Source organism: Notamacropus eugenii, chromosome 1 (genome assembly GCF_028372415.1).
Source record: "Notamacropus eugenii isolate mMacEug1 chromosome 1, mMacEug1.pri_v2, whole genome shotgun sequence".
In the NCBI taxonomy this organism is placed as follows: domain Eukaryota; kingdom Metazoa; phylum Chordata; class Mammalia; order Diprotodontia; family Macropodidae; genus Notamacropus; species Notamacropus eugenii.
Genome location: NC_092872.1, coordinates 125,356,969 through 125,370,518, shown reverse-complemented (window position 1 = coordinate 125,370,518; position 13,550 = coordinate 125,356,969). Strand labels below are relative to the sequence as shown.

Here is a 13,550-nt window from a genome sequence, read left to right as displayed (position 1 = left end):
AATGAAGTATAGACATCTATCTTGCCTTACAGAAAAGAGACAAGATGGGGATAAGGGAAGGAAGAGGTGTGATAGAAGGGATAGCAGATTGGGGAAAGGGGTAATCAGAATGCATGGTGTTTTGGGGTGGGGGGAGAGGAGAGATGGGGAGAAAATTTGGAACTCCAAATCTTGTGGAAATGAATGTTGAAAACTAAAAATAAATAAACTAATTTAAAAAAAAAGAAAGCTTAACACTCCCCACTCCCATTTTTTTTTTAAGATGATCTAACAGCTAAATTTAGCAAACTATTAAGAAACTGTTGTGGCACTTTCGTTCTTTGTAGATACACTTTCAATAACACAAGATGAAAAATACATTGTTTATTCATGATCTATTAATCAAAAATATTTTATTTAAAATGCTGGCCTTAAATTTTACGCAGATTAAAAATAAGTTCTAAAAATATCATGAGCTGTATATTTTAAAAACACTTTTACTGTTTTTCAAGAGCAAGATTTAAAATGACAAAAAATGCCTGACTTTCTAAAGTAAGTCAGCACCATCTAGTGAAAGAAGATGGCATTAGAAAATGTTGTTTCATTAAGAAAGTATCATTTAGCAGCAAAAAATAAAATTTAAAGAAAAAAGTTAGATAGAATAACCACTGATTATAACTACCAAGGTAAAAAATTGGAAGTAACCACCAAAGATGATATTTAATTTATAAGTTGGGACAAATGAACCAAACTCTAATTATTTATTACTATTACACGTAAGTAAAATACAAGTATATGTACGTTATATGTGAACCTTGATTAAAAAAGAAACAAAATCTCCAACATCAAATTAGAATTTTTTAAAATCCCTAATTTTTGTTAATACTTAGTTATGGATTGTTGGGAAGATAATTTCTTGTATAGTGCCACCAGGAACTACCACAAACATAACAAAGCATGACAGCATGGATCACTAGCTCAACTGACTACTGTTATAGCAAAATTTTTCCATTCATGGGAAAATTGCTGAATAGTCCTGTCTGGTTATCTATTAAGTTATCTATTAGGCCAAGAGCAAGTACAGCTATATTAAAAATTACATACATGGGGCGGAGCCAAGATGGCAGAGTAGAAAGACGCACATACACATAGCTCCAAACCCACAACCCATAGAACATCAGTAAAAAGGAACTCACGGTGAATTCTGGAGTAGTAGAGGCCACAGCACAGTGGAGCAAAGGAGATTTCTGTTCCAGAGGGACCTGCAAACCTCTCACAAAAGGTCCTTCGCGCTGCAGACGCGGAGCCCAGCCCAGCCCTGCCGCGGCCATGGCACGGAGAGGAGCAGATCTGAGCGGGCTTCAGGGACGGGATCTCCAGTGGCCACGCGGGTCCCTCCACCCACAGGTGACGAGGGTCGGAGAGAGGGTCTCTTTGGCGGGTCAAGAGGGGAGTGGGGTGCCCCCATAACTCAGGCCCCCTCAGGAGGCAGCAGCTGAGGCAGCGGCAGACCAGTGCTCCCCAAGCAGGCAGGAGCCTGGATCCATTGTTGCAGGTCTCTGCATAAAGCCCAGGAGGGAACTGAGCCCGAGAGGCGGCCCTGCCCCTACCTGAGCACCTGAACTTAATCTCACACTGAATAGCAGCCCTGCCCCCACCAAAAGCCCTGAGGCTGGGAAGCAGCATTTGAATCTCAGACCCCAAGCGGTGGCTGGGAGGATCAGGAGGCGAGGTGGGTGTGAGGAGAATATTCAGAGGTCAAGTCACTGGCTGGGAAAATGCCCAGAAAAGGGAAAAGAAATAAGACTATAGAAGGTTACTTTCTTGGTGAACAGGCATTTCCTCCCTTCCTTTCTGATGAGGAAGAACAATGCTTACCATCAGGCAAAGACACAGAAATCAAGGCTTCTGTACCCCAGCCCACTCAATGGGCTCAGGCCATGGAAGAGCTCAAAAAGGATTTTGAAAATCAAGTTAGAGAGGTGGAGGAAAAGCTGGGAATAGAAATGAGAGACATGCAGTCAAAGCATGAACAGCAGGTCAGCACTCTGCTAAAGGAGACCCAAAAAAATGCTGAAGAAAATAACACCTTGTAAAATAGGCTAACTCAATTGGCAAAAGAGGTTCAAAAAGCCAATGAGGAGAAGAATGCTTTCAAAAGCAGAATTAGCCAAATGGAAAAGGAGATTCAAAAGCTCACTGAAGAAAATAGTTCTTTCAAAATTAGAATGGAACAGATGGAGGCTAATGACTTTATGAGAAACCAATCACAAAACAAAACCAAAAGAATGAAAAAAATGGAAGACAATGTGAAATATCTCATTGGAAAAACAACTGACCTGGAAAATAGATCCAGGAGAGACAATTTAAAAATTATGGGCCTACCTGAAAGCCATGATGAGAAAAAGAGCCTAGACATCATCTTTCATGAAATTATCAAGGAAAACTGCCCTGAGATTCTAGAACCAGAGGGCAAAATAAATATTCAAGGAATTCACAGAACACCACCTGAAAGAGATCCAAAAAGAGAAACTCCTAGGAACATTGTGCCCAAATTCCAGAGTTCCCAGGTCAAGGAGAAAATATTGCAAGCAGCTAGAAAGAAACAATTCAAGTATTGTGGAAATACAATCAGGATAACACAAGATCTAGCAGCTTCTACATTAAGGGATCGAAGGGCATGGAATAGGATATTCCAGAAGTCAAAGGAACTAGGACTAAAACCAAGAATCACCTACCCAGCAAAACTGAGCATAATACTTCAGGGGAAAAATTGGTCTTTCAATGAAATACAGGACTTTCAAGCACTCTTGATGAAAAGACCAGAGCTGAAAAGAAAATTTGACTTTCAAACACAAGAATGAAGAGAAGCATGAAAAGGTGAACAGCAAAGAGAAGTCATAAGGGACTTACTAAAGTTGAACTGTTTACATTCCCACATGGAAAGACAATATTTGTAACTCCTGAAACTTTTCAGTATCTGGGTACTGGGTGGGATTACACACACACACACATGCACACACGCACACACACATAGAGACAGAGTGCACAGAGTGAATTGAAGAGGATGGGATCATATCTTAAAAAAATGAAATCAAGCTGTGAGAGAGAAATATATTGGGAGGAGAAAGGGAGAAATGGAACGGGGCAAATTATCTCTCATAAAAGAGGCAAGCAAAAGACTTATTAGTGGAGGGATAAAGAGGGGAGGGGAGAGAAAAACATGAAGTCTACTCTCATCACATTCCACTAAAGGAAGGAATAAAATGCACACTCATTTTGGTATGAAAACCTATCTTACAATACAGGAAAGTGGGGGATAAGGGGATAAGCACGGTGGGGGGGGATGATGGAAGGGAGGGCATGGGGAGGAGAGAGCAATTTGAGGTCGACACTCATGGGGAGGGACAGGATCAAAAGAGAATGGAAGTAGTGGGGGACAGGATAGGATGGAGGGAAATATAGTTAGTCTTATACAGCACAGCTATTGTGGAGGTCATTTGCAAAACTACACAGATTTGGCCTATATTGAATTGCTTGCCTTCCAAGGGGAAGGGGTGGGGAGGGAGGGAGGTAAAGAAGTTGAAACTCAAAGTGTTAGGAACAACTGTTGAGTAATGTTCTTGCCAGTAGGAAATAAGAAATACAGGTAAAGGGGTATAGAAAGTTATCTGGCCCTACAGGACAAAAGAGAAGATGGAGACAAGGGCAGAGAGGGATGATAGAAGAGAGAGCAGATTGGTCATAGGGGCAATTAGAATGCTCGGTGTTTGGGGGGGAGGGGACAAAAGGGGAGAAAATTTGGAACTCAAAATTGTTAAAATGAATGTCAAATAAATAAATTTAAAAAAAAATTACATACATCAAAAACTAAAAGAAATGGATTGAAGTGGTTCAACAATTTCATGTCCTCTAGAAGAAAGAAGCTTATTTTAGTCAAGAGGCTATGATTAATACTTTTATAGAACTTTCTCCTTCTATATATTTGTTTCAAATGACATTTGGCATGTAGAAGAGTTGACCTTGGTAAGGAGAAAGGTCACTTCTTCATGTGAGATGAGAAGCTGGGCATAAGAGGAAGATTTCCCTGAATTGCCTGAATTTTTTCTGTGAAATATGAGGCAAGGTTCTCATCTGAATATTCAATATGAGAAGAGAAGACATGGGAGGTTTGAGCAGGGATGAAAAGTTGGTTAATTAATTGCCTGAGTCAAAGTTTTTCCAAATTAGTTACTCATAATTCCAAGGGAAAAAAACACCTTTATGGACTTGGCTATGTCCTCCAGGAAACTGCAGGCATCTAACAAGGAGAAAACAATTTTTCCTTTCAATCTACCTTGCTATTAAAAAACAAGTGACCAAAAAGAACTATAAATATAAGCAAGTGGCTAGGAGGAAATATACTATCTCTGAAAATATACACTATCATAACAGCAAAAGAGGATTCATTAACTGAATATACATTTTTAAAAGCAGAAAATCAACAGATTTTATTTGTCAAAATAAACATGAAAGAGAAAATCCTAAAGTCAGAGGAGAAATACATAAATGGGAGAAAAAAGACTACAGAACTAATAAACAAAACTAAAACTTCATTCTTCAAAAACATTAACAAAAGCAGTAAGCCTTCAGCTAATCTGCTCAAAAAGACAAGGAAGGAAAGTCAAATTATCAAAATAAAAGATAAATAAATTGAAATCACAACAAATGAACTACCAGATGGGATAAAAAGCTGGTCCTGATAGATATGGGAATGAATTCCAGCATGTATAAAGAGCAATTACACTTAAGCTATACAAATTATTCTCAAAAATTGAATAACAAAATACTCTATCAAACTCCTTTTATAAGACAATTCCAGTCCTAATACCTAACCCATGGAAAGACAAAAGAAAGAGAATTATAGTCCAGTGTCACTAATGATACAGATACAAAAATTTTAAACAAAATTCTAACAAATTGACTGTGGCAATGTATACAAAGAAACTATTCACTATATTAAGTTAGATTTACACCAGGGATGCAATGATGAATCAACATGAAGAAAACAATTAACAGAATCATGTCAAAACATGAACATCTAAAACCACAAAATTATACCAAGATGTCTTTGAAAAAATATTACATTCATTTATGCTAAAAACTCTACAAGGCAAAAGCACAGAAGGTCCATTTGTATTAATACAGTACATACTTAAAACCTAATGCTAATATTATTTGCAATGCTTAAACTCTATAGCTTTCTCAATGAATACAAGAGTATTTTCTTTCTCTAGTTACTTGACATTATTCTAGAAATCCCAGTGATAGCTAAAAGATTAGAAAAAGAAATTAAAAGCATAAACTTTAGTAAAGAAGAGACAAACTTGTCTCTATTTGCTAATGTCATGAACGTTCACTTAAAAAACTCCAGTGAATGAGCAAAGAAACTTAATGAAAACAAGTAAAGCAGAAAGATAAAAAATAATCTACAGTCAACAGTGTTACCTTGTAGCAATAACAAAATCAAGAAGGAAATAATAGGCAAAATCCTATTCAAAATAACTACAAGATATTTTGGATTTAATTTATCAAGACAGTGTAGACATACAATTAGAATACCAAAATATTCTCTAAAGGAATGAAGAATGGCAAATAATTGAAGTGATATTCATTGCTCATAATTTGGTTTTATCAATGTAATTAAAATGACAATACTTTCTATATTCATTTATAAATTTAGTACTATACCAATCAAGCTACCAAGGTACTTTTTGGAGCCAAACAAAGTAATCACAAGATTAATTTGGAGGAACAAAAGATTCAATTTCAAGGGAAATTTTTCAAAAAAAAAGAATGAAAGCAATTATATAGCAATTATAGCCCACAAATAACATTTTAAAGCGTGTGACACTGAAAATATAATTGCCAAGTGTGACTCTGGAAAAGAGTTGAGAGATGTACCTCCACCCTGTCTTTGCAGAGATGGGGCAGGAGGGTATCGGATATCTACCATCAGATGCAGTCAAGGTCTTGCTGATCTGGTTTTTTTTTCAGCTTTTCTTTTAAATCTTTGTTACAAGGTATGGCTTGTTGGAAAAGAAATGGGTAAAGTTTATTTATAAATGAAACTGATATGAAAATAAAATACACTAATAAAAATAGATTAAGAAAAAGAAAGTTAAAATACAATTCATTCCATAATCCTCCTCTATTTCATTTTAACACATAGGAACACAGAACAGAGAATGGGAAGGTTCATCTCACAAAGGTTCATCACTTTATAGATGAGAAAAATGAGGCTCAAAGAGGGAAAATGATTTGTCCAAGGTCAAGCACAGACAGTTAATAAGAGAGCTAGAATGTAAATCTATGTCTTCTACTATTTTGCAATGTTTCATGTCCGTAAGTCTTTCGTCTTCCAATATTGTAAGTGTAGGGAGAGAAGTCTGACTGCTACTCAACACTATGTACCTCAGAAAAAAGTTGAAAACACCAAGTAATTAAAGCCCAGGAAAATATTTTGAAGATAAAGAGAAACTACTGAAAACCAAGGAAGTATAACGCCTATCAATATTCACTTCCAAAATTAAAAACATAGCAAAGCTGTGAGTATGGCGTAATAAAAAAAACCTCTTCTCTATACAGTTCTTTAAAATTTTATAAAAGCCTTGCTCACAATGGCCCTCTGCAGGAGACAAGAACATCATCATCACTATTTTTAGATGCTAAAGTTCAGAGACTTTAAATTATTTGCCCAAGGACAAAGAAGAAGCACCTTGCCTGGCACAAAAAACTCTCTTTCTCTTTTTACATATAGAAGCCCTTACTTGCTATTATTCCACAGCTACATCCCCTACCTATAGCAGACTAAGTGCATGCAAGCCATTTGAGACCAGAGAATCCTAAAGCACTTAAAATAAAGTTACCATTTAGTTACTAAGCCACTGGGGAAAAAAGATGTCTTGGATTCTTATCCCAGATCTAGCATTAACTCACTCTAAGAGCAAGTCACTAATTTTCCTTTTTTTGTATGAGACTGAAATGCCTTAAAGAAAAGATGTGGGATTTAAACAGCTAAAACCTATGTTTGAAGATAGAGACAGAAAGTCTCCAGTATCAACAGCTAGAACCACATACCTGATGCAAGGAAGAACTGAGGAGGATCTCCATGTATACCCACTATTCCTGGTCCCAAGGAATCAGACAGGATATTAACAAGGGAAAATACTCCACTCATGATTCCAAAACCTAAGCCAGACACTGAAAGAAAACAATTTAGGCAGTTAACTGTTGATGAAAGGTACAAGGGTACAGAGGAAAGATGACAACATCTGGAGCAGAGGGCCTGATTTCAATTTTCAGGCCTGCCACTTACTACCCTACTGATACTGGACAAGTCACTTCACCTCTCTGGGCATCAGTTTCCTCAAATAAAAAACAAGGAGGCTAGATGAGATCGAAGGAGTCAAATACCTACACGAGGACACGTGGTCCACAACACTTCTGAGTGCAGCCCAAGTGAGATTAAATGTAAATGGGAAATATTTAAAGTAAATAAAAATACAACACAGATAATATATGGTTTTCTGAGTCAAAATGAAACCCATAAGGATCCTTGGTTTAATGGCCCTGATACTACAGGTCTCGGTGACCTTTATGGTCTAGCTCTAAATCTATAATCCTATATTTTCATAACCCTGCAAGATATCTAAATTTTAGTGGACACAATATAAGCTGGGGAGCAAAGCTTTGTTGAGAAGGAAAAGGGTAAAAAAGGACAGGGTCAGAAAGTACATTTTTGAGAGGCACATGCTTGACTAAATGATAGAAGGCAGAGAAGAGAAAGAAAAGAACTGAATAGAAAAACTGATGAGAGGGAAAAGATAAGAAAAATGGAGGAATAAGAAAGTAAGGAGAAAAAGCAGGAAAGACAAACTTCTGTTGGTTTTAACTTTTTAAAACAGGTTTCTACATAAACACTTTGACAGTTTAGGGTTGGAAATGAAGGACAGATGTGCCTAGATTTAAGGAATGGCCCCTAAAGAAAGGTTGATACTATAACTTAGTTGTTTCTTCAAATTGATTCAATCAGGATTATCTTCAGCATGAGCCCCACAGAAACTCACATCAATATGAAACCAGACTAAATCTTTTCAACATAATTATAAAGGAACAGTTTATCAAAGGGGAAAAGTACATTTAATAATATACACCTTCCTCAAGTGCAGACATGACCAAGACCCCTCCCTACCTCCACTCAATAAACTCTAGTGACTTGCTATTACCTCTACGACCAAATGTAAAATCTTCCATCTGGCTTTTTAAGTCTTTACTAACCTGGCCCCTTCCTATCTTTCTAACCTTCTTATATTTTACTTCCCTCTATGTGATCCCTCTATTCTGGAATCCAGTGATACTGTGACTTCCTTGTTATTCCTCATAATTTCCCAAGTGTGCAATTTCACTGGCTATTCCCATGGCTGCAATTCCCTTTTTCCGTATCTCTATCTCCTGGCTTCCTTCACTTCCTTTAGAACCCACCTAAAATACCACCTGCAAGAAGCCTTTCCCAAATCACCCTAATTCTAGGGCTTTCCTTGTGAGATTATCTCCAGTTTATCCTGTCTATACCTTGTTAGTACACAGTTGTTTGCATGTTGTCTTCCTCATTAGATTATGAGCTCCTTGACTGCAGGGATTGTTCTTCTCTCTTTTTTTTGTGTCCCCCAACATAATGCCTGGTACATAGCAGGTGATTAATAAATGCTTATTCACTTGACACATATACTCTTCTCTTGTGGTGCCCCAAATATGAAAAATGAAATTCCTACTTTTTCAATCCTAAGGGTACTGAAAAAAAAAAAAAAGCCCTAGGAATGCCTGTATTCTCATTGACCCTTAGAGATCATGGACTTCTGAAGGAACAAAAACTGTTTCTCTCTTTAAGGATATATTTGATCACTATTTAGACCTTTTAAATTATTCAAACATATTTACCTTTCTAGGACTCTCACCTCCTGCAATTTTGCTTAAAAGATTACATTTTCTGGTTATGAGACTAAGATCTATTTTTTCCTCTTTAGAATTAAGTTCAACTTGGCAGGATAAGTTATTCGAGTGCAAAACTCTTTTGTGTTGAGATATTATATTGTATTGTTTTCTTATATTTGTTGAGTAGTCCTATGTAATTCTGACTAGGATATCTTAGTACATACGATCTGGCTCTTCTTGGCTGCTTGTAGTACTTTTTGACTGGATAATCCTGATATTTCTGGATGTGTTAACTCTAAGGGTTTTTCAGGGTAGATTCTCTTTAGTACTGGGCAATTTTATTTTGATTTCTTGTTCAAGTTTTTGGTTTTAGAGAAGCCCAATCATGAAGTGCTCTCACTCCTGTTTTCCAAGTCACTTCTTTATGACAGTCCACATAAACACTAATGAGGATCTGAACCAGAATAGTTGGGAGTAGTGAGAAGATACATCCAAGATATTTTGGATGTACAATAATAAAAATATTGAGGAATAAATCTAATGAGTGACACATTACACTTAAGAATTAAAAAATGCTGATGACAGAAATAGAGAAAGGTTTGATCAAAGTGAAGGTACTTTGAGTCTGAAAACCTTGGGTTCCAGGACTAGCTTTGACACTGCTTTTGTGATCTTGGGCAAGTCACTTAACCTCTCTGAAACTGAGTTTCCTTATCTATAAATTGGAGATAAGAAGAACTGCACTATCTAGCCCACAGGGTTTTCTGAGGCAAGTGTTTTATATGTCTTGAAGCACTATACACATGTGAGCAATCATCATCATTACTGTTATAATACTCCCTCTTCTCAGAATCCTTAGCTTCTTTCAAGGGTCACCTCAGATATTAAAGCCTATGGGAAGCCTTTTCTGAGTCATCTGTTTGTTAATGATCTCTCCTGCCTCAAGTTATCTTGTATTTACTAAATCTGTGTAATATGTAGTATCCCTTCAACAGCATCTAAGATCCTTGAGGTAAAAGATTACTTTTATTTTGTCTTTGTATCTGCAGAGCCTAGCACAGTGCCTTCCACATATTAGTTACTTAGTAAATGTTTATTGAACTGGTTACTTGTAAAATAAGTAAAAATCATAGTTTTGCAGTTCTGCTTTTTTACTTTAGTGGATGATTTATAATTAACTGCGACTGACAAAAATGATTTCTAGAATTTATAGGAAAATGGTTCAACTATATAATGGCAGTATTACATATCCAGTGGACATATAATCAAATAAATGAACAGGGAATCCTCAAAAGAATAGATAATAATAATAAATTTAGAAAATTTTTCAACCCCCAATACTTTTTAAAATGCAAATTAAAAGAAATAAATAATACTTCATACCTGCTAAACAAATAAAAATAAAAAGTGCAAAACTCAATTTAAACAGGGTCACCTGTTTCATTCATCTCCAATGCAAATTAGCAAAAATAATTTTAAGACCAATCTGGCAAAAAACAAGAAAAGCTATAAAACTGATCATACCATGTGAGGAATCTTACTACTTAAAATAAATATTAAGGAAATTTTTTTAAAGAATTATGTATTTTTTGCACAGTTACACCATATCAAAGAATCAGACTTTAAGAGTTAGAAAAGACTTGAGAGGTCATTTAGTCAAGTCTCTGTGCTACTTTTAGGTAAAGGAATATTTTATTATCATAAAGAATGACAACCAAAAGGATTATATAAAAACATGGAAAGGTTTATATAAAATAATGACTATATTAAAATGTAATCAAGAAGACTGAGAAAGAGTATAGTTTTTATCTGCTATTTGCATTTAAACATGCCTTTTATTGTAGTTATTGAATGTAATTTTAAAAATTACATGCCTTCTACTGGAACTTTGCAAATAAAGTGACTAAAACATCTACACTCTTTGACCCAGAGATTCAACCGTTAGGTCAATGACCAAAAGCAAGGCCCTATATACACCAAAATATTTGTTGCAGTATTTTCTGTAGAAGCAAAGAACTGAAAACAAAGTAAATATCTATGGAGAAAGGCAATAAACAAGTTGTGATAAATGAATGTAATGAAATGTTACTGTGCTGTAGAAACAATGGACAAGATAAATACAGAGAAGTAGGAGAAGATTTATATGAAGAGATACATGGTGAAGTAACCAGATCCAGAAAAATAATACACACAAATACTATAGAAATGAAGAGAACAAAACAACTGAAACTGAATACTAAAAAATTATGCCTGGTCCCAAAGGAGAGACATGAGAATGAATTTCCCCTGATTTTTTGCAGAAGTTGGGAACTTTAAATGGGGAACGCTGCATATATTACTTCACTTTTCAAGTAGGTTAGTTTTTACTGAACTGTTTCTCCCCCCTTTTTAATTCTTTGTTATAAAGAATTGCTGTCTGGGGAAGGCAGAATGAAGGAAGAAAGAATAAAACCGAAAGGTATCAGTTAAGATTTATTTTTTAAAAATAAAATTATACACTCATAAGTTTGTGATTGAATTCTAACTTACCATAGGCCAGCTGTCTTATAGAAATGGGTGATGTCTCCTCCTGGCTTATAGTCATCAGACCCTTGTTTGCTTTTCTGAAATATATATATACACACATATATGTATCATTTTCAAAAAATGAAAACATCAGAAAAATCTGAAATACATTTCACATTCAGGTTTACAAACTTATGCGTTCTGGGTCATGAATTACAATATTTAATTGGATATATAGTAAACACACCAATTAATTATAACCCAACTGACTAGAATTTTCAATTTCTTTTATGCTTTACTTACAATACATTAAAGAACAAGAAAAGAAGCTATCAATTAGGAATGAATTCAGAACATGCATTTCAATCTAAGTTTAAATTCAGCCCAATCTCTTAAGACTGCTATATACAGCCCATTGCCTCTGAAACATACCATACTCCTATGATTTTAATCATGCTCTACAGTCTCTCGTTGGACTGTCCTCCCCTTAACATTTTACCTTTCTAATTCTATGCCCTTCAAAATCCATCTAATGGAATTGTGTCTCTTCCAGCAAGTCTTTCCAGACTTCTGGAGTAAATACTGATCTTTTCCTTGCCTAAATGTTATACAGTATCATTATGCAAAAGTGTGTCCTGTCTCCTCAACTGTTTTGGAAGGCACTTTAGTGCAGAAACTCTTATGCTTCCTTTCTATTCAGCATAGTAACAGTTTTTGGATTTCAATACAAACAGAATGCAAGTTTCTTGAGGGTCAGGACTTTTCATCTTCAGTGCTTGGTACTTAGTGTTTATTGAACATCTGAATGAAAAAAACAATTTTATAAGTACATGACTACACAGCTGTTCACTTGAAAAAGATCTGTTTTAGTGGGTAGGAGGTTCAATGAGTTATAACAGTATGATACAACAGCCAATAAAAGTAATATATGCTGAAGGTACGTTAAGAAAGGTATATGTCCGGGTCTAAAGAAGTTAACAGTTCCACTGTACTCTGCCTTGGTCAGATTATATGCAGTCTTGTGTTCTATTCTGAGCATCACATTTTATGAAAGACAATGACGACCTGAAGAGCATGTAAAGAAGGATGATCAGGTGAGTGAAAAGTCTTGATTTCATGACATATGAATACAGATTGAAGGGAGAAGATTCTAGGGGATGGGAAAATGACAGCATTTTTTATTATTTAAAGGGCTGTCACATGGAAGGATAAAACCTGTTCTGTTTGGCAATAAAAGCAGCATTAGGAACCACAGGCAGAAACCGCAAAGAGGTAAATTTAGACGTAAAAGAAAAAAGAACTTTAACACTCAAGAGTCACCCAAAAATAGAAGGTACTGTCTCAGGAGGCCTAATGGGATCCCCCTCACTGGGAGTCTTCAAGCAATGCCTGGAAGAGCACGTTATTACCTATGCTGCAGAAGGGACTCTTGATCAGGTATGCGCTGACTATCTGTAATGATTCACTCACAGAACATTCATTCAGTACATATAATTAAAATGGGTACTCACAACAATGACCTCAAGTTCAGCAGTCTTTGAAACAAAGAAGTTTCCATTTACAGTCACCATCACTGATACATGGAACTCCCAGTAAATAAAATCTTTCTAACGTAGATTAGTGTCTACTGTGCAGTTCACAGCCTTTTCAAAGAATTCTCAAATGCTATGCTAGCAGAGGGCAAGCTCTAACAGGTGCTACCAAATGTAAAGGCTTCACCCAGAAGGTGGTGATACACAATGCTAAATTCTGTCATTAACAGACTACATAACAGAAGATTGAATGCTAGATTTCCAGTATTTTTGGCCACATTGATTTATGAAAATTACCTACTAAAGAATGGAAAAGTTGAATCCTGAATTGCTGAAGAAAACTGCAAGGATGAAATAATGAATCTTTTGAAGTTGAATATAAATCCATGTTAAATCCCGAAATTTGAGAGCACTTGTTGCAAAAGGTATAAATTCCTTCCTTAAATGTATCCCAAATTACTACATACAGGAGAGTATAGGCAATAACTAGTTTTCAGGATCAATTAGGTCTCTACCATAGCTGTAGGTTCCTTTTGATGAATGTCAAGAGTGTCTCCCAAG

The 13,550-nt window shown here is 35.9% G+C and overlaps 1 protein-coding gene across 2 annotated transcripts in view; it reads right to left on the bottom strand.

Moving 5' to 3' along the window:
• APH1B (aph-1 homolog B, gamma-secretase subunit) overlaps positions 1-13,550 on the bottom strand; it is a 38,676-nt gene that overhangs the window by 18,466 nt on the left and 6,660 nt on the right. The window contains exons 3-4 of one of the 2 annotated variants that reach the window (XM_072613337.1): positions 11,482-11,555; positions 7,099-7,221 (exon numbers count right to left, since the gene is read on the bottom strand). In XM_072613337.1, the coding sequence (XP_072469438.1) occupies positions 7,099-7,221; positions 11,482-11,555 (197 nt within the window). The remainder of the gene's footprint in view (positions 1-7,098; positions 7,222-11,481; positions 11,556-13,550) is intronic. The other variant, XM_072613345.1, reaches the window with a different exon arrangement.